At 41.6% G+C, this 26,771-nt stretch overlaps 1 protein-coding gene across 3 annotated transcripts in view; it reads left to right on the forward strand.

Moving 5' to 3' along the window:
• Positions 1-26,771, forward strand: part of PAX3 (paired box 3) — a gene marked incomplete at its 5' end in the record, with an annotated part of 80,851 nt that overhangs the window by 47,432 nt on the left and 6,648 nt on the right. For 2 of the 3 annotated variants that reach the window (XM_082487062.1, XM_082487064.1), the window contains 3 exons: positions 7,000-7,205; positions 18,558-18,723; positions 19,866-20,080. In XM_082487062.1, the coding sequence (XP_082343188.1) occupies positions 7,000-7,205; positions 18,558-18,723; positions 19,866-20,080 (587 nt within the window). The remainder of the gene's footprint in view (positions 1-6,999; positions 7,206-18,557; positions 18,724-19,865; positions 20,081-26,771) is intronic. The other variant, XM_082487063.1, reaches the window with a different exon arrangement.

Here is a 26,771-nt window from a genome sequence, read left to right on the forward strand (position 1 = left end):
TGGACATGATGGCCAACCCATGATAAGGAGGGCGATTGTGGCACATATGGTCAATAATAGCCTGTCTCTTGGTAATTGTAAATAAAAGTCACTGTTGGCCATTTCCTTTTACTGCAGCTACTGTTTTCCTTTTCACTTCGCTGTACAAAGCACATTTCTCTATGTGAATCAGTCCAAACAAAATAAAAATACCATCCACTTCTCTCAAGAAGATCACTTTATCGCTGTTGTGGTGGTTGTTCCCTCTCTGTGCTGACTTTGCAGCTTAGAGTTCACAGGAGATGGAGTTGCTCTTTTCTAATTCCAGTAACCGATTAATTACTCTTATTAATCAGTTTACTAAAACAGCAGCATATTTTATCCCCATTTCTCTCATTCTCTCACTGCAAACTTTTGTAAAGTGCCTGTGGAGTTTAAAAAAAGCCATTTACGAGTTTTCTTATAAGTATGCCCTTTGCAAATAGCAACCGTTTTCAAAGGAGTAATTGAAGTGTGACTTAATCCTTGTTAGATGAGCGATATTGCTGTCTGGAACAGAGGCTTGCTTTTTCATTTCTTTTCTTGTTTTTTTGTTTTGGTTTGTTTTTTTTTTTTTTTTTAATATATCGTAGTCAAAACGCAGGTAGAAAGGATTAAAAGCAATTTTACTGCTTGTGAGTATGTAACACTGTACCAGGTATTCTGTTGCGTTCTAGCAAGATTGATAATTTTCTCATATATTTGCTGATCCTAAATTTTCACTTGTGACAGGGAAATAGGAGTATGTAGCAGCATTAGCATGTTTTATCTTAACCCCATTGAGAAATCGTTCGTGGCTTCTTGTTTTGTTATTTACGTTTCTTGAAATTTGCTTTTCCTTTTCCTCTTGAAGAAGAGGAGTCCAACTGCTAACAAATTTTGGGCTATGACCTAACGGGGTAAAAGTTGGGGTGCCCAAATCTCCCCTCTGTCCTCTGCCCCCATTGATGGTGAAGCACTGAAAGTGAACAGTGAATTGGATGAAATTGCAGCTCTGAGTCCTGGTAAACTTATGCTAGAAGTACTTTGGTGGGAACACTGCAACCCAAAATTTAGGGGTCCTCTCCTAATCTTGGGAGCATGCTTTACCTTAGATAAACACGGCATCCGGTTGTGGTGTCTTAAACAGTTCGCAGGTGGCCGAGGGGTGACTTCGGACCCCCCGAGCTCGTTCTCCGCTGCCTGCCATATTCATAACTAATCTGTACTCTCCGCCCAGGGCTGCCGGCACTCGGGGAGTTGTTGAGTGTCAGAGTTTATTTGTCCTGTTTTGATTAGCACAGACCTGGCAGGGCGTATTTTCTTTTTAATGGCTCCTTGCTGTGACAGGGAGGTTTCAGGGGGAGGAGGAGAGGGGAGCCCGGCGTCACGTTTCCTCAGGCAAATACAGCTAAACGAAGGGCCGATGGGCTGGGAGGGAGGTAGTCGGTCGGCTCCGGAGTCTTCATTGCATTTTGTGTGCAAATACGAGCCTGCCCCTGAACGGGACTGCTCGGAGGGGAGGAGAGGGAAATAGTAGGAAATAAAGATGCCATTTTATTTTCCTGTGGCCTTTATTTTGAGGAACGAAAGGAGGCCTGAGATATTACCACACCAGCTGGTGAAAGCCTGCCCCAACACAAACAAGGGTGCCGGGAGGAATGCGCTGCTGGCCACCTAGGGCCAGTGCCGGGGGTCGGTTTGGCGAGGGCCTGGGGTGACCCTGATGGTCCCCTGACATCCCGGGATGCATTTCCCACCTCTCCCTCCCTTTCCTCATTAATCCACCCGCGATATGATGGCTGGATGCTGTTTGAGGGAGAGGCGGTGGTGGAGGGGACGCCTCCAGGTGCTGAGGTTTGGGGTGGTGGTGGCGGCGGCGGCGGGGGCTGGAGCTTGGATTAACCCCTGCTGTGCCTCCCCTTGGCCCCGGCCCCCCCCCGGCCCACCGCCCCCCGGCCCCCGCCGCAGCCCCCTTTGTGCCTCCCGCATCCTGCCAGGCAGGTGTCAGAGCCCTGAATGCGGGCGAAGGCCCTGCTGATGGATACCACAGATGGAGCGTGGAAATCGGTCGAATAGGCCTCAGCCACAGGCCATTTCTTAGGGCCCAACAAAAGCCGCCAAATAAGTCAACAAAAATCCCAAAGATCACAAAGAAGAGAGTGTCATTTGTCATTTCGGGTGGGGGTGGCGGCCCTGCCGCGCTCCTCCTCGCCTGCACCCGAGTAAACACGAGGGAGGTCACTCGCCTCTGCGTGGGCGTGAGGGGCGGCGGGGATGGGCCGGCCATGGGGCTGGCAGCCCCCCCCGGTACCCGCTGCTGAACCCCCTGCTCAGCCCCATGGCCGCAGCCTCGACTAACAGAGATGTGGGGCGGGGGGGAAGAGCCTGGGAAATTAACCACACATAAAGAAAGAAATGAGGAGATGCAGGGAGGGTAACTAGCAAATAAGCCGTCACCAGAACCCTCCCTGGCCTTTAGGGTTTTTTTTTGGGGGTCTTATTTTAGTGAGACCCATAGCTCGGCAGAGTTTCTCTAGGGCAGACCCCAGGCTTTATGCTTAGAGGAAGAGGCTGTGTAATATTTTATTAAAAAATTTCCCAGTGGCTGGAGGATTGCCAGAGAAATTGTGCCTCTGCAGAAAGACAACCTCTCTGCCTGCCGTTGTCAGGTGCGTGGTGCTGTAGCCGTAATGTATGGGTTTTAAATGGTTGTCATGTTTTTGTTATTTAATTATCCAAATGAAATGTCTTGCTGAGAGGAAGAACAACCCACAGAATGACCTTTTGTGCGTTATTTTGTTGTTCGTTCCCCCCACCCCGGGTGTCTGTTTACGGTGTTTGGAAAAGGGATGGTTGCAGAGCTCCAGGTGACCAAATGCCTACGACGCTAGGCAGAGGTTTTTTGCGTAGCGTGGCAGTAACTGGCATGCAGGATTTCCTCAGGCCACCAGACAGGTCACAAGGGGTTAAGGGACAAATAATTGCTCTTTAATTCTGTAATTCCTTCTTTAATTAAACTTCATGGCTTAGACACTGGTAGTGCTTCTGGCTGCCTTTCCCATTTTGAGTTGTGCAGTGAAGGGGGTACCAGTGAGCCCCAGGGGTCTGGCTGGGTATCTCCCAGGACACTGGTGAGTCCCCTTTCTCCTATTTATAGCTCGAGGGGTTGGAGTATTAAGATCATGAGGACAAGCATAAAGGTTAGTGATATGTGTGTTATGTGTCTGTAGAAGTGATGGAGATAGAAACAACTCAGATAAAATCTGACTACTTTTACCTGTGCTGAATAGTATTTTTTCATATCATGGAAGTCAGTGGATCTGTTAGTGAGATAATGCTTAGCAAAAGGGCAATACACTATGGCTATTGCGCATATATAAAATAAACACTGCTATTTTAAAGGCTGAGGTGTGTCCAATTTATGGGCTTAGCCAATACTCTGATTGACTTCTTACCTATATAACAGTCCAATATTGGTATTTTAATAGGAAAAGATAAGAATAAAAACTTCCTTGAAAATAATAATAATTAAGAAGACTTTGTAAGAAATAAAAATAGTATAGTTTGTAGTACAGACCTGTAGCTATCGTTTGAGATTACATTTGTCTGATTTTAATATTGCAAATCAGACAAGAGACAAGAACTGAATGGTTTCAGTAAAGCTGCGCATAGCAGCCAGGGCCAGCAAAGGGTGACACCAATGTAATCAGACAGATATGAAAGCTATTTCATTTGATACACGTTTTCTTCCTACTTTAATTTTATTACTTTCTCTCTAAATGTTTGCACTTGATTGGACATATTTTCCTGGACTCTTAGATACTTTGTTCATTTTTTTCTGACTGGTTTACCTTTGTGCTTTTCATATAGAATCATAGAATGGTTTGGGTTGGAGGGGACCTTTAAAAGTCATTTAGTTCAATCCCTCTGCCACGAGCAGGGACATCTTCAACTAGATCAGGTTGCTCAGAGCCCTGTCCAACCTGACCTTGAATGTTTCCAGGGATGGGACATCAACCACCTCTCTGGACAACCTGTTCCAGGGTTTCATCACCCTTGTAAAAAAATCTCTTCCTTATATATGTAGCCTAAATCTACCCTCTTTTGGTTTAAAACCATGACCCTTTGTCGTATTGCAACAGGCCCTGCTAAAATATAGTGCATAATGAAATGTAAAGCTACAATGAAATTAAATCAAGTCAGTCTTTCAGTTCTGCATTCTTATTGCTTCAGGAATGCAAGGCGCAGGGAAACATCACAAGATTTTGCTAAGTCTTTATAAAACATTTTTAGAAAGAGGTGTACACCATTATAGGTGTCCTGATGCTTCCCACCCAGTTGGTGAGGGAATTAACTTCAGAAGTTTAGTGATAAATATCCAGTTTAAATTGCACAGTTTAAGCTGGCTTTTTATAGGCATATATGTAGATGTTTGAAGAAGTTCCATAAATACACATAGAGTCTGAGAATACTGAAAGAGTTCCCGAGATCTGAGGATTTGACTGTTTATTTATTTATTGTTTAAAAACTCATTGTACACAATCAAAGATGACTTTTGTCATAGACATCTCCAAAAAGGACCTTCCTGAGATCTGTTTTGGATCTTACCACATCAGGTACAGTCAGAGTGCAGTGCTAGCCAATATGACCCTGTTAGCATGGCTGGTGTGCTCGCCTTCACTAGTCTATCTTGTCAGCAATAGCTCTTCTGCTTAAGGTGGGTGATTGTATATGAGGCTAACATAGGGAAACTGTATTTTAAGTATCCTATGTTTCTTTTTATTCTTGAACAGCAGCATGAAGCCATCCTGGAGGGTTGTAACTTGGCAGTTGCTGGGGAAGGCAGGTATCACTGATTCGCCTGGGACCCCAACTGAGAAGACTTGGGATTGTTCAGACAATGTGATATGTTCATTTTAGGATACTCTAGATTGCCTGTTTAATAAGGAATGAACTTCAACTGTTTGGTATGTTTGTGCTGATTTCCTTTTGTTCTTGGGGACAATATTCCCAAGAACCAGAACAGCTTAATCCATTTCTATGCAAGTAAGAGACTCTAGGAGTTGGATGTTTTCACAATACATTGATGCTGAGCTGTATGGGAGTTTCTCCTGATGTCCTGTATATGTTGGATCCGACATACTGATGGTGTCTGGACAATGAAGATAGCTTTCATGTAAGAACCTCTGGTCTAGCAGTAATTGTTCTTTTTTTGGTATGCAGAAATACATAAACTCTTCTGCTGGGTTGTCTGAAAAAGCACTTTGTCTTTCTCATGCTGTAAGACCAAGTAAACAGATTAGGTGTATGTATTAGTTCAAACAGCTTGAGTGAAATTGGAACTGTAAGATAGCTGGAAGTGAACATGGTGGGGGGTTTTAGCTAGGGCTTGAGAAACAGTGATTTCTTTCTGGCTGTGTGTTCTCAGTTACCTCCAAATAAATCATGTTAAGAAGATTACTTTAAATCAATGTCTATATCAATAATTTATTTGGAATTATTGAAGTAGTAGAAGCAGGGCTTGTATTTCAACTGAACGAGCCATTTCAGCATCACTGGGGAGTGTCTGCCCTCTTTAGGTGGTTTCCCTTGAAGACTCAGGCAAGAAGGAATGCTTGTCGCCTGGGAGAGCAGCTGATGGGAGTGAAGACTGGTTCTGGAAGTCTACTCTTCTGGTTCATTACTGTTTGTTGGAGAAAGAGAATGTGGTTGGGTACTGGAAGAGGCTTTGCTGCCTTCACAGCTATAGCTATGGGTTCAGCGGGGGCTGGGCTGTAGCTGAAGTTCACTTGACTGCTAGGGAGCACAGGGAAACAGGCAGTGATGCCAGGAGCTCTGTGTGCATGATCTCACTCTCTCCATGTCCCTGAAACCCAGGAAGAGTTTTCATTCTGATTTCTCTTTAAATTGCTGATTGTAAGAGTTGGTAGCCCCTTCCTGGGTCATGGACATACTGTACGTGGTCTGTTTCTTGCCGACTTTCCTTAAGTACCGACTCAGGGCGTGGTGTGAGGGGCCTTCGGTCCAACACAGCCTGGCTGATTTGCAGTCGGGTCCTGGCCGGTTGCCTGGAGGCTGAGCATCAGCACATCTGCATGTAGCTGTGCTCTGTGCTGGAAAACCTCCCAAGGTTAGGAGGAATAATGATGAAACCTTAGCGAGGGAAGCATGCCGTACATGTATCTCAGCTCTGGTCCTCACATATTGCTGGAATCTCCTTGCTTTGATAACTGGAAGAGTCAAGTCAAACTATTGCTCTCAGCTGTTCTTACAGGAATTGTCTGTGCAGCATGCATCTCAAAATTTTTAAATTTTTTATTATTAACACTTTTCTGGTCTGTCCTAAGGTTATGTTAGCTGGTCCTAAGACAGACAAGTAAGTCGCGAACAAACAGGAATGTTCAAATGTGCTGAGACACAAATAATCCACATGACATGGAGTAAATATTTGATTGTGTATGAGAATTAATTTCTTCAATAGCATTCCCCATACCTTTGTAATCACTTCCATAACCATTTCAGCAATAAGGTTGTAGTGATGGATCTGGAGGGAAGGTGACATGGTGACATATCCTTTCACTAGTTCAGGGACAGGAACACAGTCACACTGTTTGTCTAATATCTTGGGACTAAGCAGTACTGCTCAAGTTTTTAAAACACTTGCAAACTGCTGGAGGAGTTAAAACAAAGACATAAAATAATTTACTCAAAAAGATTGCTAGAGGTCCTTAAGTAGTCTTGGGCCAGGAAAAGGAGCTAAACTCATAGTTGAAATTTTGGCAATTCTTTATTTGTTTGAACACACTTGCACAATGTAACATTTAAATGTCTGATTTGTTTCTCACTTTTTTGTTTTTTTGAAGTTCACCAACTCAGTTTGGAGTCGTGGGGGAAACGCAACTTTTCCATATAAGAGGATATCATAGATTGATCTAATATTTTGCTTTTATTTTCCTCAACTAAAGCTAATTTTTTTTCTTTCATTTTTTCTTTTTTGAGCATCAGCACCTCAGTCTGATGAAGGCTCTGACATTGATTCTGAACCAGATTTACCTTTAAAAAGAAAGCAGCGTCGCAGCAGGACAACCTTTACGGCAGAGCAACTGGAAGAGCTGGAAAGAGCTTTTGAGAGGACACACTACCCTGATATTTATACCCGGGAAGAACTTGCACAGAGAGCCAAACTCACAGAGGCTCGTGTCCAGGTATGTATTTAAAAGCTGCCTAACAAAGGGAATTTCCTTTTCTGTGAGCATGTCATGTCCTTTTATATGCGCGCGTGATTCTACCCTGGGGTAGAAGGAAAATGTGGAGCTACATTGTTTAAAGCCTTAGGGGGTTTTGCATCTGTACTGGACTTTGGTCTTCCAACTGTTTAAGGCAACAACTGCTTTGAAAAAAGTTTTGTGTTTTCCCCAGTAATTGTTCCATACCTACCAATACTGAGCCTTCGGAGAAGAAGGTCTGTTATCCCGGTTTGTTTATTTTATGCATTTGACAGCACTCTGCATATAATCAGGTCAGCTGTTATGCCAGTTTATAGTTATTTAACTGATTTCATCTGTTGTTGTTTGGGTCTTTCAGGCATTAACAGAGGAGAGAAAAACATTTTAAAAAGGACAATGTGCCTATAGAACCAGGCAAGTGAGCAGGGTTACTGGTGCAGTATCTACAGTTTACTTCTAGGTTAGCTTTTGAAGTTGACTTGATTTAAATCTTGTAATATCTCTTTTATCCCCACTGTCAGTTTAATTCAAAAGAAAATAAAACCTTAATAACTGTTAGGTCTTCACAACTTCATGTAGATATGGATTGTCTAAAACAAGCTAACATGCTGAAGAAGTAAACTGTGGAGTTGGTTTAAATTAAAAAAAGTATGAACATGGATTTTCAGATTTCCAAAACTGGATGAATAGCAGCCAAATAATTCTGGAATAAACTACACCCCAGAGTTCAGGTTCAGACTAGGGCATACGCTGTTTCACAGCACAGAAGCACGTCCTGTGAAATGTTTAACACCACAGGCAGAATCCTCTGCTGCTGTTTCACTACTTGACATCTAAGAGTCATTTAGAAAGGGACGCCCAGTTTAAATCAGTCTGAGTTGCAAGTGTTCATAGGCAAATGTGCGTTTGGGTGACAAGCAAAATGTAGCTTGTGATCTAACCAAGGAAGAGAAATTCATGGTAACTTGTGATCTAACCAAGGATACAGGTGAATTTGATTGCTTTGGTGAAACTCTGTTTTTATGTTTTGAGCTTTGAAGCTCAGCCTGAGGCATTCAGACTCTGCAAACTGAAATAAGCAATATAAAGTGTCCCTCTGACTTTTTAAGACAAGCATGTCTGTATTGTTGAGTATCTGTCTTGAAAGGTCCACACTTTTTCAGGTTTACCTGCTAAATGTTTTTGCAGAAGACTTCACACTACATTTCTTGTAAGTGTTTGTTATGACTGTGAGAGAAAATCAGATGTATGGATGAATTTGTCTGGAAGGCAAACTCAGTGGTGCATGACTCTTAACATGTTTACTAAGTGAAATGCTTGCAAAACAGCTTCATCTATAGACTTGGGCCAGGTAAGACCAAATCAAGCCCTGGGAATCATCCATGCACAAACATAATAAAGATAACTTCCTACGCAAGTTCTCTTAGCAAGACGAATGGGATCTAGGCTATGAAGTTTTGGGCTATGTTAGCTTCACTGGAAAAGTATGATAAAATGAAAAAGACCTTGTTCGTGTTTTTCTAAATCAATGACCCACAGCTAGAAGAAAAGCAGAACTCTCATTAACATAACAGCTGTCTTAATGTGGCTTTAACCCTGTGACTTTTTACATTCCTTATGGCTTCCTTGGTTCCCTTGAGAGGCATCCTGTCTCACACCACTCCTATGATCTACAGCCTCACGAATTCCCCAGTACCTCTGACATATGGATATTTTACCTAACCCAGCATGGAAGAAAGTTCCCAGTCAATCAATGATTAAAATACCAGAACAAAACCTTTCTGGATTAAAGATGAGCTGGGGTTGAAGTAGCCAGCCTGTGGGCAGTTTCCTAGTGCACTCCATCTGTCTGGTACCCTTGAAGCCTGGCAGAGTGATTTAGCAGTGGATTAAGGGATACAGGATTTGCCTTATCAGCATTCAGCACCTCTCTATAGCCCCCTAAAATAGCCACCTATGATGGGCATGAAATAAAAGACGACCTGTGAAAAGAAAATAACCCTAAGAGACTTGAGGCTGAGAGGGCTGGGTAGTCATACTGATGTAGCATTCAAGCTTTCTTAGTCACACTTCTGTTTTGGTAATAGTATGACAGAGATCAGAGATACCAAATTTTATATGGATATATACACAAAGATCTCTTTGACTGCTTCCCGATGAAGCAACATCTGAAAGAGCTGGGTTTTTGCAGCCCGAGTCTGGCTGAGCCCAGAAAATTCTTTTTTTTTCTCTGGAGCTGTAAGGTCCAATTTTGTACAGTTGTTTTACATTGTTTAGGAAGTTAGTTAATTGATTGCAACCGGACCAACCTCGCTATTCCCTCTGTCCCTTCATGTCGCCCTTGCATCTCGTGTTTTGTTTTTTCTACCCTGCCGCCCCCATGCTTCCCCTTTCTTTCTATTCCCCAAGGCGGTCTCTGAACGCCCGTGAAAGGAAGAGTCTTAAACTGCCGGACCATCTATTTTTTCACTTTCCCACTGTTGAAGGGTAACCCAATGCATGTTTCTAAGCTGGTTGGTTGGGGGGGGGGGGGAAGTCACTTCTGGGCTGAGATCAAACTTAGAACAATTCAGCCCCTAAGGGGAATTTTCTTAAAGCTACAAGCAACTGAAAACAGACTTTACACTGTGAATGTTATTTGTGTACTTAATCGTGGGGACAGGAAAGGCTTTTAGGGAAAGAAGTGTTGCAACAAGTTCCATGGTGTAAGAGTCATGAGATGTATGACTATAAACATTGCAAATACTTCAGCACTGGGTGTAATAAGGAGTTAAAATGCTCCCTGCAATTCTCATGCACTGCCTTTCCACTCAAGGTCTGTTGAATCTTTCTGCCCCGTGTTTGAGCCTAGATGTCATGTGGAGCCAGGACAACCTCTTCTGCTGCCTCTTCCAAAGGCACCCGTCTCTTCTCTGCATGTCAGATTCAACAGGAAGGGCAAAGTTCTTCGGTCTTGTGCATTCATCAGATACAATTCAGAAATATATGTAGAGTCCTGAAGGTCTAGGATGGCCTCTTAGTAAAGAAAAAAAAAAGTAGTAATACCCTGGGAATGTGAAATTAAAACTTACAGCAAAAATCACAGAAGTACAGTGCTTTACTGATCCAGTTTAAAACCTCATTAAAACCATCACTAAGTTGCAGTGTAAGCCCTTAAGGTCTGTGGCCTATTCTTACTGACTCAATCTGAAGGCAAATTCTAAAAGTGAAATTTCCCCCAGTGTAGATAAAGATCAAAGGCTCTTTCTGAGCTTCAGAGCAGTGCGGTTATGGTTTCTGTAACACATAGCACATAAGGAATGAAGTGGGTAGCATCTTTTCTGGCCACCTTTTGATTCCCACATCAGGCTTATTTTTAGACCCGGATGAACAGTGCGAACTTTGGCAGGACCTTGGAGCCTGTTTCAGATTGACGGTGGGAGGTGTTTAATTCAATCTTTTGGTAAAGGATTTTTAAACAAGGTTCGGGTTTGTCTCGTGGCAGGCAGAGGGCCAGGAGCCTGCTTTGGCTGATGAGGGCTGGCCAGTCAGACATATCTTTTGGGGCTGTGTGTTGAAGGCAGGTCTCCCATATTATCAGAAGTGTGATGCGCAAGACTTACGTGTTGGACCACATTGAGGATGTGTCCCCAGCTGTATGGGATCATGCAGGGCAGGAGGTCCTGCTGTGAGAAGTGGCTGGCACACAGCCTTCCTGATTAAACCCAAAACATAATGGGACAAATTTGTTTGGACTCTTTTAGTCCATGAATAATGGTGAAAAAGCAGGGGAAGTTGGGAAGAATTCTGAAACATGGGTATGTCCTGTTCTGAAGAGGTTCTTCTCAGCCAAATCCCAGGTTTAAATTGATTTTATTGAAAACTTCCAAAAATAAAAATATTGTTTTACAGAAGACTATGTCTGAAAATTCAGGCAGATCTCTCCAGGCTACTAGGATGGGGTTGAATGTTCCCATGTCAAACTTGTAATCAGCTTGTAAGCTTTTGTAAAAAGCTTATTACAGCCTCAGCAAATAGAAGAAGTCCCAAGAGCTCAGAAGTCTTGAGCAGCCAGAAAAAAAATATTTTTTTTTTTTAAGTGATGTGCTTGCATATTGTTTTCTTTGTTTCGCTGTGGTACAGGGAGGGGAAGAGATGGTTTGAAGAAGATAGTGGGGGGGAAAGGTGAGAGAAGGAATGATGACACTTAAGCTAGTACTAAGGTTTGCAAGCTCTGAAGTCCAATCTCTCAGCTTTAATAGCCTCTTCTCAGTAGCAAACAGTGAAAAGCATTCACTGGGAAATCATGGGGGAGGGAGGACCTGTGCCAAAAAAAAGTCTTTATTTGCCCTCAGCTCCTCTGAAACAGTTTGAGCTTGTACGCTGAACTGTGCAGTCTGATGGGGAGATGGGGCAAAGGAATGTGGGACAGATTCAGGAACATGTAAGACCCTTCAGATGATCTTTACAGTTATTCCTGATGTGGTTTATGGAGAATTTACAGTGCGTTTTCTTGAGGCTGTCCCTCTTGCATCTTATATAGGATAAAGAAAGAAAATGCTGTGTGCATTCTTGTAGTAGATAACCCTGTAATTGCAGATTTTTCCCACACCCCCCCGGGGTAAAGGAGAAATTCTTACGGGTAAATTAGCCAACTACAAACATATGCAGGCCTAAGAAGACATCTATAAATACAAAGGAAAAGAAGGGATGTGATTTTGATTCTCTTTTTCTGGTCCTGGCTGCCTAAGGGCTCAAATTAGTGGCACTTTAATTTATAAATACACAGTTCAATTTGCTTATTACTCAATATTTTGCAGAACTATTCAGCTGCAGTGTTTTAGAAGAATTTGTGTAGGACTGGGTCAAAGTCTTTTCAAAGAAACCTATGAGAGTTGAGTATCTTGGATCTCACTGGGAGGTGGTTGGAAGTCCTTGTTCCCTTTGGCACAGCGTAGTGGTTTTTTGGTCTGGTCTTTTTTTATTGTGTGTGGAGTGTGTGTTTTTTGGTTGTTTTTTTTTTTTGTTGGGGTTTTTTTTGGTGGTTGTGTTTGTGGGTTTTTTTTTCCCCCCTGTTTGTTTTAAAAGGTTTCTATCACATTGATAACTCCTTGTACCCCAACCAGCATGGGTTCCCATCGCTGTAAACACCCCATCCTGGCAGACCCCACGCAGAGAACCTGTAGCCTCATGGTGTTCCCACTGGTGGTCACGGCAGGTCGTTCTCTGCAGGCTAGCAGCACCACTTCGGGATGCTGGGAGGAAACAGGCCTACCGATGGTGTGGCTCTTTGCATATGCAGCAGACCTTATTCCTGTGAGGCTGGGGGCATGCAGACGTTGCAGTGAAGCTGATTTACCAACTAGTTGTTGCTAAAAAGCAATTGTGGTTTTACTCTTTTATGGCTGGTCCCTGGCAGTGCTCTCCCTGGAGCTCATCTGGTACTATGGTGACCCAGGATGGAAATTTGCCCTACTGCAAAAAAGAAAAGAAAACTTTCTTTCTTTTTTTCCCTGCTGTTTTTTATCCTGAGAATGAACTCCCAGGCAGGTCAGGCTGGCACAAGGGCTGATGCCCGCCGTTGGCCTGTTGAGAGGGTGAAAGTGCCTGCAGAGACTGCTCTGAAGGCTGCTGAAATAAATGTAGGTCCAGCATCAATGGGGACTGCAGGACTGGACCCTGCGGGAAGTCAGGCTGTTGTGTTTCGCAAAGGTAACCAAGTCAGTTCTCTCTAGGCTGGTGCAGCCCGGCTTCATTAGCAGAGTTTCCTTCTTCAGCCTCCCCTCTTCTCAGGGCAGCTCCCTGCTTCTGGCACACCCCAAATTCCTTCCCTGATGGCGCGCCCACCAAGGACTCCTGCTTCTAGGACGGTCAGACTTGGGCTTGGACATGTGAATTCTGGGAAAGGGAGGGATGGGGGAGGCAGTTACCATGAAAAATATCATAAGGCAAAAGGGGAAAAAAACCCCACAACAAAACCCAAAAGCCCTCTGTCTAAAATTAGAAGTGCTGTTAACAATACACCAGTCTTTTGACTTTGTGTGTTTTTGGCACTCGTGCTTGCAGTGGTCAGGACTGTGTATAACAAAATATCCACGGGTTTCCTGCAAAACTCACATCTCAAATGTTTTGCCCTGTTGGATCAGAGATCTTTTTGCCTTAAAAGCACATAGAGCACTCTGTGTTTATGATCAGACTGTTGAAATGTCAAGGCTAATTACACTAGTGTGTTCCCAAGTGAATAAATGCATCTTTTAAAGAATATCCTGTTGAGATCAACGAAATGAGATGTTGGCGTGATCACTTGCAAACTACTTAAAGGAAAAATGATAATAAAAGGCAGGATCTAAATATTAGAAAATAGAGATGAGGGAAACCTATTAGTTCACCTCATCCATCAGTGCAAAATACTATTTTTATATTCTATTGCAGTGTGATTTCTTTTTTGGTCAGTCCAGTTCCAGATGCTTGAAAAACTGGAGCCTCCAATACTTACTTCCCTTAAAGGACTTTTTTTTTTTTTTTTTTTTTTTTCATTTGCCATTTGCTCTAAATTTTCTCCTTTTCATTTCTGTTTTTGAGATGTAAATTTTGGCCAGATGCTGGGGTTCAATTTTGTTTCCAAATCATCTGGGTAATTTACATTCCGTTTTTGACAGTGACATAGAAACTGGGGAACTGGAGCCTCACTAAAATGAATGTGACTTGGCTTCTGATGCAGGCATTGCTTTTGGATGCTTGGGTCCCTCAGACAAGCCGTGTTTCTTCTGTCCATATCTACATTTGCACAGCACCAGGCACAATGCTGACCTAATTTAGAGCTCCTGAACGGTACACCAACACAAGTAGATCATATTCCTTCAGACACAGTACTGTTTGTGTAAGAACTCTATGTTTTGAGTCTCCAAAATGCAGTAGATTGCTTATCTACTGCTTTTGCTTCCATGGGGGAATTCAGTGTGGTAGTGGTGATTTGAAGTACTATGCAGGGTTGGTCTGCCTTCCACTGAGATCCATGCTGTTGTTGGTGAAGATAACACACAAGATATGTTAGTTTGTCAGATTAAGTAGGCGTAGATAGTTTAGAGTTAGTTTTCTGTTAACACCCTCTGCAGGGTAGCACTTTCTTACTGTATGACACTTACGGTCTTCACCAGGGGCTGTGTTATACTCTGAGCATCTCTGCATCCAGGTGATGGTCGCTGCCCTCTCAGAAGGGAAGGTGTGGGAGAACAGAGGCATCTGATGGGGCCCTGGTAGGTTTGAAAAGGCCACTCATAATATTAGGATTTTGTCATGCAGGTGGAAGTTGAAATTTACTGACCATAAGAGGACGTTGTGTTTAAATCGTGTTGGAAATGTACAAACAAAAGAAAATATTTCCCCAGGTGTTTACAATATGTTTCTAAGCAGACACATTGGCTTGTGGTGACTAGATTCATTTTTAAGTCTTGGCTTGATATTGGCAAAATTTTTCAAGATTTCTTTAATTAGTGGTGATAATGCACACGGATTCTTCACAAGAAGTGCTCATTTAAAAAATTTAAAAAATTCCTGAACTCTTGAGAATAAGTCAAGGCAGCCAAACGTAGTCTAAGTGAAATACTATGATTTAAAAAATAATAAAATAAATCATTTCAGTTAACATAAAAAGCATATAAGTGCTACTGAATAAAGTTTGGGATCTGCCTAATTTTAATAAACATTACATAGAATGTAAATAAAATATTTAGGTTTGAGTTATTTAGTTTTGAGTTATTATTTCCTTGATTTTTCCAAAATCAATTTTCTACTTTTTAAGTTTCCCGTTTAATTTTATTTGTTGTTTTGTTGTTTTTTTTTTTTCTCCTGTCTTGCTGTTACATTATTTCTTCTTTGTGTTCTGTCACACAAAACATCTGAAATCTGCAGTTACCTGGTATAAAATGGGAGTTAAACACAGTTGCAACTCGAACGTCAACCCCTGTGAAAGGGTGAGGCTATGACAGTAAACAGTAAGATCAGTAAAAACTATTGTGTTAAGACATCCAGAATTACAGATTCAGAGCGTCGGTGTGTTCATTGATGAAAATGTTTGATGGTAAAAGTTGGGGCCACACTTATGGTCATTTTAAAGATAAATTATTTTTGCCAAGACTGGTCCAAAGCCTGTTAAAATCAAAGTCTTGTTGCTGTTAAAAATAGTACATGTGTGGATGGGACCCCTGGTGCTTGCTGTAAAGGGGTGTGGTGTTTTTTTGTTTTGGTTGGGGTTTTTTTTTGTTTGTTTTGGTTTGGTTTTTTGTGTTTGTGTTTTTTTTTCTTTTTTAATGTGCCTCTACCATTCTGTTGTGAAGAGTGCATGTGGTATTAGTGGCAATAAGACCTGCTCTGCAGTTTTGAATTTGTTCAAGGGGGTTTGTGAGTTAATTTTGGACTAATTGTGGTGCTGGCCAGGTGCCATCTGCCTTCCCACTGCCCGGGGAAAGTAAGAAGCCAGGGCAAGCGGCAGAAAGTGTGTGCTGTGGCTGGTGGGACAGCCAGGCAGTGGAGTGGCAGTGGCCGGAGCTGATGAGCCTGGAGCCACCACTGTGCCAGCAGTGTGTGACATGGGTGCCAGTCAAGTAGCGCCCATTTAGCATGTCCCAGTCGCATGGGACTGAGGTGGTCATATACAGCCTTATTTCTGCACAGCCCAGGCGGGTTCCTGCATCCCTGCAGAGTCCCGCTTAATTTAACGGGGCTCCAGGTGGCAACAGAGCTCTGCGCAAGTATCTTCATCGCAGGGCTGCTGTAGACTTTTGATGCCATTCAGTGTGTCCCTTTCAGAGATGTTTAATACATATGTTAACATATGTATTAGCATATGTACATATGATATCTATGCACATATGGTATGTACATATGATAACATGTATTAACATGATAACATACATAACAGAGATGTTTAATACGTAGTTTTGGAAAAATACAAATTTATAAAATGAGCCAAAATCTATCTGTAAATAAAAGCATAAAATTTGGCATTAATGCAAATCGCTTGCTATAGAATTAAAGTTTGGGATCTGACTAATTTTAATAAAGATCTAGGGCTTGAAGGCAAATGCTTATCTGTAGAGGAAACAAAATCTCGTTACCTCATTTTCCTCAGTGAAATCCACTCGTGTAGTGTAGTTCAGTTACTGTTCTCAAAGCATTTGAAGATCATCAGATAACCCTCTTGACCTGAAGAAGGGAGAGTGCCAAGGAGAAAGCCATAGTTAATGATCCATGTAGGCTAATTACAAGATGCATTTGCTCTTCTCTGCTCCTTCTCTGACCTCTGCTATCCTTCCTTAAGTGCTCTTTGGCTCTTTAGCAAAGCCTGTTCCTCCCTCTGCAGCGTGTCTTGCCTCTTTTTCCTTCTCTTTGGTCGTCTTCAAAAGATACTGCTGTAGAAGTGTGAGACTGGTGGGCTTTGGGAGGCATAAGCAGGTGGAAGGAGTTTGTGAGGAGGAAATAAGAAATTTAGACTTAAATGTCAGTGAGGGAAGCAAAGGGTAAGGAGAGAAGTGAAAAAGAATATAGATGTCTATGGGATGAGAAAGTAAAAAATATTGCTGAATCTAGACCCATTCTCAACTATTGCTCATCGCAGGTCTCACAGCTCCACCCTGGTGCCTTGTCCCTGCCAGGTGCTTTCAGAAATGGTTCGTGTGGAGGCTGAGGGAGGGTTAGTATGTACAGCAAAAAAACAAGAGGGGGATTCCTGAGGTAGAACAGAGGCTCCATCTATCCCTCTGTCCTAAATCTTAAGCTGGAGTGGGGGTGTGTAACTGAGGACTAGATGTTGAGGCCAAAGGAGGAGGCAGCTGTGTGAACTGAGCATCTCATTCTGAAGAGAAGATGAAGCCAGATCAAACTACATGGTGACAGATGGTGCACATCAGAAACCAGATGGTCCAGTGAGTCCTGCCACTCCTGCTATGAAATAGCAAGTGGAGAAGCCCAGACTGCAGCCCAAAATGTAGTTACACTCTTATGTAAGGGCCACTCACGGTTTGTAAATGATGTTACACCGACAAATCCAGTCTGTGACGGCTGACTCATAAGCCAGCATGGGCCGCTTGCAGGAAGGGTGACAGATCCGAGACCCAGCTTACTTTTACAAATACATCTATGTGTGGCTCATCAGCTAACGTGCCTCAGTGGCTTTCAGGCCAGACTGCCTTACAGGCTATGCAGATGTACCTTGTAAGATGCTACCACTCAGTTAAGGACTTGTCTAATTGATAGCATCCACAGATGATCGTTGCAGCTGCTTCAGGGTGTACAATTTTGAGTAATTGTTTTCTTGTTTACAAACATGTGTAGCCTCCCTTATCTTGACCAACCTTTCTCTTCTGCAGTGGTCCACGTCATGGACCTGAGCGCTGTCACCTAGAAGTTGCTTTAAACCTGCAGCAGGGCAGTGTGGATGCACGCTGGTCCAGGCACCTCTGCTGTGGCTGGTTGCCCTTCCAATTTGTGGCATGTGTAATCTCTATAATGTCAATATTAACCTAGATGTTTTGTGACTCTTATTATGTCTGAATTTGTGAAGTCTTGCCTTTTCCTTGGATGGCAATAAGAGCCATCCAAGACTTGGAAAACTTAAAATGTGAACTGAGAATAACATGAAGGAAAGCAGATTTATAGCTAAAATGTCCCACTAATCCAAACCCCATCTGTTTGGTACCCTGTCCTGGGAACAGATTTCAAAGCGGTTCTGAAATGCTGATCTACTTTTAATGTCAAGTTTATTAAGCGATGTTTTGTACATATGTGAATAAGTGAAAATTTGCTGAGAGGGATTTGTGTGTTTTGTACACGGGGCTTGCATTGTTCAAATTAAAAGCTTAAGGTTCTGTAGATCATTAGGGCAATAGAGTATCTCAATATATAAGTACGAGCACCTTCCAACAGTGCATTAAGTGATGCCTCTAACTTGTCAGCAAGTTAAATACAAAGACAATCCAATCCAGACCAAAGAGCTTTGGCTGGCACTCAGATCAAATGGAGGAATGTTTTCCCTTTCTCATTAAATCCGGCACAATAAGGATAGTGATTGATAGCTATTAAAAGCACTAAGGCTTGAAAGCATTAGTCAGCTTGTTTCTTGGGAGAGGCTGTGTCTGAGAGGAAACTAGGGTTTGAGATTCCTGTGTCCTGTCTGTTGAACCATGGAAGTGTGTGCCGAGGACTCCTTTTTTGTCTTGGAGCTCTGAGCGCAGTGTGCACCTTTTGTATCTCTCTTCTCCGACACTGAATGCATTTGAAATACGATGCCATTATTTCTGATGCACCCATATTAAATGTACAAAAATCAAATGTGCCTAATTAAAACATTTGTAGGTCTGGTTTAGTAACCGTCGCGCTAGATGGAGGAAACAGGCAGGAGCCAATCAACTGATGGCTTTCAACCATCTGATCCCAGGAGGATTTCCACCCAGTGCCATGCCAACTTTGCCGACGTATCAGCTCTCTGAGCCCTCTTATCAACCCACCTCCATACCGCAAGGTACAGTAGCCAACAGGTACTTGGTTAAAAAGGTGTTATTGGGGGGGTTTCTGTGTTGATACACTGTAGAAATATTTTCTTCTCTAAAGTAGAAAAAGGGATGTTGGCTAATTTAGGGCCTGAGTCAGTGAGGACCTTGCAAGCCTGCATATTTTAAGTATGTAAGAACGCGGGTTTGTTTTGCTGCGAGAAAGGGCTGGTTGCACGTGAAGGGTGCTAGCTAGAGAAATAATAGCCTCCTGCATGGCCAAGGTGCAGCATTGGTAAAACAACGTACACACTTCCCTACCCTTCTGTTGCATTGGTCTCCTTTGCTGAGTGCTCGGCGTGGCAGGGAGGGAGGCAGCAGTTGCATTCTGTCTTTATCGTTGCTTTCGATGATAGTGCACTGGAAACTTCTGTAAGTACTCTGAATATTTATCTGATGGTGGAAAAAACAGCTATTCAGGCCATCTTTTTTCACATCAGGTAGTAGCAAGTCTCAGTATGGGAAAAATTTGTCTTAATGTTATCAGAAATTCTGTGAACTTTGCTGGATTTTGCGAGGGGAACACAGCCTCAAATCTAGGCTACACTAGATTTTACTGTTAAAGAAAAGCCTTACAGGACAGACTTTATAAAACAAGTTCCTGTACTCTTCTTGCTCCTTCTTTGAGATTTGGATCTTAACTGTTAGTGGGTGTTCTAATTAAGGGACTTTTTCAAAGCCCAGGGCTTCTCTCATCCATTGCTAGGTTCTCTACAAATCACGGCAGGATTTCTATGCTGTGACCAGGAGGCAAAGCCTGTTTCCAGTCTTGTAAGCAAATAAAGCTTTGCCTTTATTTTTTATATATATATGCGTGTATATCTATCTATCTGTCTCTAAAAACTATTGCTGTATCAATTCTGAATCATATGTGCCCACTAAGGATTGAAAACTGTATGTGTCTGTTGTTATGATTTTTACAGTCTGTGTAAGAATTTCTGTCATCTTACCAGCCAGTTAAATATCTAGCAATATTAAAGATCTAACCTTTCTATTTAACCAGTACTTAGATGCAGGTCCTGATCCAATTCTGTCAAGTTGAGCTTCACATAATGAACTTATTATGCCAGAAAAAAAGGAGGAAAACGTATCAACATGTTTCTTTTGCTTCTAGCTGTGTCTGATCCGAGCAGTACCGTCCATAGACCTCAGCCTCTTCCTCCGAGCACTGTACACCAAAGCAGCCTCCCTTCGAATCCAGAGAGCAGCTCTGCCTATTGCCTACCCAGCACCAGGCATGGATTTTCCAGCTATACAGACAGCTTTGTGCCTCCGTCCGGGCCCTCAAATCCCATGAACCCTGCCATTGGCAATGGCCTTTCACCTCAGGTCAGTCCTGTGTTTTCAGACAGAGGATTTGCTGTATACCAGAACCAAAGAGTCTATTCCCTCAGGCCACAGTATAATGAATTGCCAAATTTAAACCATAATGTATTCTTTATACAAGCCACATGATTTCAGTTTGCTAGTTTCCTTCTTTTTTTTTATTTTTTTCCTTCTACTGCCTGAATCAAGAGTCATAGCTTATATTTAATTTCAAGTGATTTATAATGTAATCATGCAGGTTTCGTGTTTACATTCAGTTGTCGAGCGTTTGTTATGTACTGCTATTTTCCTGAAGATCAGTGGCTAGGTACAGAAAATAGATCATGTAGTTTTTCTATGAATAAAATATCTCTTTAAGATAACCTTACCAAGATTTTACCAAATGGTCGAGGAAAATTACAGGCAAGTTATATGAGAAGAGTTCCAAGGGCTGAGCAGTGTGCAATGAGATGAGCTATAATCGAGTTATAAATACATAAATTAGGAGTATTACTGCTCTTTGGCAATATATTAATGCATGAATACCATAATTGTTTTTCTAATTTGCATGAGCTCTTTTTAGGAAATCATGTTAATAAATTGCCTTGGTAATTGAGTGTCAAAAGGTTGGCTGAATTTTCCTACACGCGGCATCTGTCTGAAGCTGACATTATTAGTTAAAGCTTGAATAGATGGTAGTTTATTTTATTAACGAGAGCTTTGCCCAGGTGCTTGGAAAGAGATGTCCACTAAATTCTGAGAAGTTACAAAGAGGATGCAATCTATAATTACAATCAGGAATCTCTTCAGGGCTGAAAGTGAGAGTTTTAACAGCTTTATCTTCTTTCTACCCTTTTTTCCTCTCAGTGGTTAGAAAAACAGAGAGAAGCTCAGAATGACACAAATGAAAAGTGAAAAGACAATTATACTCAATTACACACTAATCACTGACTATCACCACTGCCTAAGCAGGGAGAGGGCATTCTAATAGGCAGAAAATGAGATTTTAATGGCACAAAGGGTGGCCAAAATAACGACTCGTATATCTTTGCCTCCTTCGTTTTCTTCGACTTGTGGTTTGCATCTCGGGAGTACAGTTCCTGGTTCCTGTGCAACGGTGATAACTCTGTGCAGCTGAAAAGTTCAAAGGCACTGGAGTTGAAAAGAATGAATAACAAAGGCAATGAAATAAACATTTTTGCCCAAAGGCAAAAGTTCATAAACCCTTTTTTGTAACAGTAAATGTAATTAAGTTTCACAGATTCCTATAGCATAGAGTGGGGTACAAAACTTTATGGCTTGAAACCTCAGGAACAAAATACCAACAGAAAAACAAACGGATGTACTTCCAACAAGACTTGAATGAATTTTGTTCTAAGGAATTGTGATTTCTAAATGCAATCTCCAACAAAAGCTGTGACATTCTATTAGTTGCTTCATTTTTTTTTTTAAATGGCCAGCTTTGTAGTGTGCAAGGCTTCCACAATTTTGACGTAAGTATCTCTGGGATTCAGCGTTAATCCATCAAAAGTAGTTGTTACTGTCAGTTTAAATGTGTGTTGGTTCTGGCTATGGAAAACGTGATCTGTTTTTCCTTTCACAAAGCTTTTATTGTCTGGGACACAGAAGTGGAGTGCAACAGTAAAGAAATCTTGTGATGTCTGGGCAAAGTGGGACAAAAAAGTGAGGCCAGGTTTCAGTCTTGCTGATTTGAGGTTCGATATAATCAAAAGGAGATCCCGGAGTAGATTAGATGACTTTAATCAGTTACTGTGCTTCTTTACACCCAGCCCTGTCTTTATGCTATGAAACTTTTGTTATGTGTTGTTTTTTCTTAGACTTTTGAAACATTTTCCTAACCCAGGACTTGGAGTTTGTGGCCATGTCCTGTACCTCTACCAGCAGGTTTAGGAGAAGGCTGGTCACTCAGAACCTGATGTTGTGTTCATCACTGAATGTATACAGGAGATTACTTCTATCCATTTAAATTTTGGACAGCTTCTTGGCAACTGAATTGTTACCTTCACTGGCTGATAAAGGTCTTTCCATCAACCAACCAACCAACCCAGCCCTAAATTCACGCAGTTACCAACAGCTTATCGAAAAGAGTTTTGGGGCCTAAACAATGACTTAGAGACACGTATAAAATGTATGTATGTGTAAAATGACATACCTAGGCTTTGTGTTTACATAAGGAAGTGATTCAGCCCCAAATATGTAAATTATGTGCTGCGGGACTCTAGCGAAAGAGTTATTGTACTTTATGCCTGAAAGAAGAGCCTCAGATGTCAGTCATGTATGTTGTGACGTTAGTGTGTGCGAAATGCCCCTTAGTCGTGGGGTGTGTCACAGTGCATCCCCTTGTCACGCTTCCTTGGGACTCTTCCCGCAGGCGCCCAGGTGCTGCCAAGCGGTGGCCAGAAAGTTGAAAGCCAGACCTGTGTTGGGGATTTCATGAAGAAAAAGAAACAGGAGTTTTCCTGCTGAGTGGGCATGTTGCAGTGTCCTGCCTGTGTGCGTGGAATTTAGATGAGAAGGAGAGAGGGTCCTTTTAGTAGCTGGTGGATTTTTGACCACAATAAATCTGGGTGTGCGACCAATTAACATAATGTTTCCACCCATCGCTGTCTGTCTCCCAGGCAAGTTCTTCGGACATACTGTGTGTAAAGCTGAATTTACACGCATTGAAGGTGACTTTAGTGGGATGGGGAGCTTTGTCTGAAGCCCAAATAATCTTTTGTGATTTAAGAAAAAACACCCTCAGAATGTGCAGAACAAAATCTAATATTAAGATTCACAGTATCATATTCTTACCAGACTTAAACCTCCTTTTCGCCTTTGACTTCAATTTATTCTGAATGAGGGTCTGACACGCAGACCCCCCGGGGAAGCTTTATTTTCCATGCAGGGTGTTTCCTCTCTAACTTTGCCCTTGAGTATGATGGACAAGTATGTTGTTTAAGGCCAGCACTGGGTGAAGGCAGAGGACAAGCAGAGATGGCTAGGGTGCTGTAATTTTATTTGCATCGTGTTAGTGGTGAACTTGGAAGTTAGAGAAGACTTCATGTTTTGGTCAGTTTTAGGAAGCAGAAGGCTCCATAACATACCTGTTTTTCAGGCTGGGAAAGGAAGATGTTGCGCTTGTTTAAATGAATGAGAGAATAGAAGGAGTCCCGCCTTGGTAAGATGCCACATGTTTTAACATCAAGGCAAAATCTGCAGATCTCCTTTACAGGACTGATTCTTCTCCTGTCCATCTGGTTTACTCATTACTACCTGGCTGTGGTGAGAGAGCTTCTGTCTTACAGACCTGCAAAGGGTTGACTTTTGCAGGAATAAGACAGGGATTAATGCCTCGAGGAACTGGTAGCCAGGAGTGTCCTTGTTTGTATTTCACGAAAAAGCAACCAAACTGCAAGCACGCTATCTCAGCCAGAGCTCTTTAAATATAATGTCAGGACAGAGATTATTAGTGTGTAATATATGTAAATTGCATATTTTTATGTTTTCTATGCCTATTATGCAGCTTCTTGGCTTTCATGCATACATTTATGGGAATATTGTATTTCCTTTTCAAATTAGGCTTCAGTTGCTCAGTGCATTTTCTTCTAACAAACGTTTGTTAACTCAAAATTATTAGGGAGTAGCATATCTATGTGTTAATATGTGTGTACAGGACTTAAGTGTGCCTCTGAATTGGCATGTCACTTTCTGATCCCGGCATTAACAGTCATTGCCAGTTCTCCCATGGAAAGCAGAAGAGCGACTGCAAAAACCTTTGTCTTCCAACTGCAGGTGTATGGTCCTACTAGAGAGCAGATTGTTTTTAAGACAGGATATCAATATTTTGAACTGTTTCATTTAAGATAAGGAAAAAGGTTTTTCCGGTGTACATGGGCATCCCTTGACCTTGTCATGTGCTTTTTATTAATGTCAAAGCAGCAGAGTTTGCCTTACACCAGGTGGTTCAGGCAGTTTGCTGGTTTTTAAGCATGCTGGTTTGGACCGCTCATGAATTCAGGAGGAGCAGCAATATTCTACTTGCATTGCTGCCCACGAGGCCACTTGCTTCCTGTATTTAACCTGTAGGATACCCAGACTTAAATAGTACTGCAGTGTTTTTACTGGAAAAAGAACAAATGTGTGTAACCTGTCTCCTGCTGGACATATTTTTTTTTTCCTTGCCCTCTAGAAAACTTCTGAGCTCTACTTTTTCCTCATCATCTTCCCTCCCATAACTGAGTCAAACCAGTAGCTTTAAAAACTGCAGTTTCAAAATGCAAAGTGGATTGAATGTTGAATGGTTGTGTAGAAGGCCATAACATTCTTTAACAAAGTCGCAGTTCTCATGCCAATACCTGGAGCTCATGAATAATCATGATAAGAAAATTCCAAACTTTTCCATGAACAGTAGTAAAGATGCAAGCTGTTTTAAGGTTTCTTTCTTCTACTGTCAAAACATTTCGCTACCTGAGTTTAAGAATTATCCTGTAACTCTTTTTGGTGAGATAGATCTTAGGCAATTGGATTCTTCTAAGTCTTTGAGAGCACTTGGTTTTCATTAACCTGAAGTATGGATCTGATGTCAGCTGTCGAATCGGTTAGATATGTTCATATTGTCTTGTTAACTCAATTTTTAAGGGAAACACAGGAACCAGTGGATAAAAACTTGCATTTCCTCATCTTTAAGAGGGGAAAAAAGTGCAACTATTAAATTATTATACTTTTCCCTATACCTTCTGTTTAATTACTGTCCATCTGGTTGCCACAGAAACATTTCATTTGGATCCAAGTCCCACACCAGTGAGAAGCTCATGATCTTTGTCACAATGATCTTGGCTTTGAGAGCTCTTCGCTTAATGACCCAAGAACATGAGACACAGAGGTCAGGGATATCTTTGTGAGGAAGAAAGTTAATTCACATGATACCATTTTCATGAGCACGAGTTTTTGTTTTGATGTTTTTTAATTAAAAAAAAAAGTTCAGCCAATGGGATTGTTTATTTCTGTTTCTGGAGTGGGTACAAATAAATGGGATCCAATACTTTCGTAATTGTTATTATGCAAGAATAATAACATTCATTATTTGTTTTGTAAACACTGTAATGTTTAAAATACTATAAATATATATTTATATGGAATATATATATAAAGATAACAAGAACAATAAACAGATGACCTTACATTTTGAATATCCACTTTAAGTTCTCTCTCTGGGCCTATTTCCACCTCCACCCCCACCATGCCAGAAAAGTTGGGGTGAGTGGGTGGAGCTTCAGCCTTCAAAACAGGGGTGGTGTCTTACAGCTCTGAAATCTTATGTGGAGATACGAAAATCCCTGGACTTTTCTGGAAATTTAAGCCAATTGTATTGTAACTTCATGACAATAAATGTTTATAAATACAATAAAAAATATAGATATCTTAAATACAGAAATGTAATGGTAAAATGTCATAATTTATGTAAAACATCAGTTTCTTGGTTTTCTTAACCCTTTTTTAATGATATTGCTCTCAAAACTGACTTATCTTCCTCCATAATAATTTGTACCATTTAGAATATATGCAGGCTGAATATTCAGCATCACTGCAGCCCTTAAAATAAATTTTTGCTTTTGCTACACATAAAAGTTCAATTTGAACCACTTGTTAAGGGAAAGTATGAGTCAACCCTTTATAGAGCATATGAATGGTATGCATTGGTGAACTTCTAATTCTTTAATGAATTTGCAAAATAGAAATATCAACAGGAATCTGCATACTTGCATATTTATTCAATTAAGGACTGGTACATGAATGAGGGCTTTGTCATGAGTAATCACAGATGGCTCACTTGAGTCCTTAATTATCCTCTATATTTTAGATTTCCAAAGAAAGGTACTGAAAATACCATGGCATGATTCAGTGAAAAGCATATATTACTGTGGGATCAGAAAGAGCAGAATTTCATCCTCAGGAAAGTCACTCTAGAAAGCCAGCCATGTATCCATCTTGGGCTCAGTTTCTTTCAAAACTTCCTACGTCTCTAGAGATAACCGTTCTATCTTGATATTTTGCTGGGCCACCAGTAATAGTAATAATTTTCTTATAAAAGAAAGCTGAGTGCTGAGTCAGAATACAAAGCGGCTTCCCCTAGTCAAAAGAGCAAAATACTTGTTTTTCCCCAGTGCTGTTTAGATTCGAGGCGCTGGCATGTACATTAATGGGAGTCTCATGAATTAATCCTTCCTAAGTGGTTGGCTTCCTCCAGTTATGCTTGTCCATTATATTTTTTTCCCCCACGTTTATGGATCACTTACTGCTTTTACCTTCATGGCTAGGATTTTGTAGCAATTTCCTGCTGGTCAATCCAGCCATGTAGGTGTAAATCATGCAATAGCTGCTGTTGTAGGGCCAAACGCTAACTTTGGTGAGAGTCCTGGGAAAGGTTTGTGGATCCCACCCCCTGGACATCCACCAGCAAAAAAAATTGAGTACTGTTGGAATTAAAAAAAATATGTAATTTTTGTTTGTTTTGCTTTCAGAGGGAACAAACCTGTGTACCCCAGTTGCAGAGGGAAAGGTGTCTGAAAGCCCAGGTAGAGACAGCTGGGGTGGTTTTCATGGTGGCCAGAATCCTCCTTTTGTGTTTTGGGTTGAGTAGGAGGTGGGAGGAGAAGTGTTTGCAGGCAGAGAGCAATGTAATCTCAAATTCGGGCTTGTTATCAATTGTTGT

Source organism: Vanellus vanellus (genome assembly GCF_965231255.1).
Source record: "Vanellus vanellus genome assembly, chromosome: 8".
NCBI classification, from domain to species: domain Eukaryota; kingdom Metazoa; phylum Chordata; class Aves; order Charadriiformes; family Charadriidae; genus Vanellus; species Vanellus vanellus.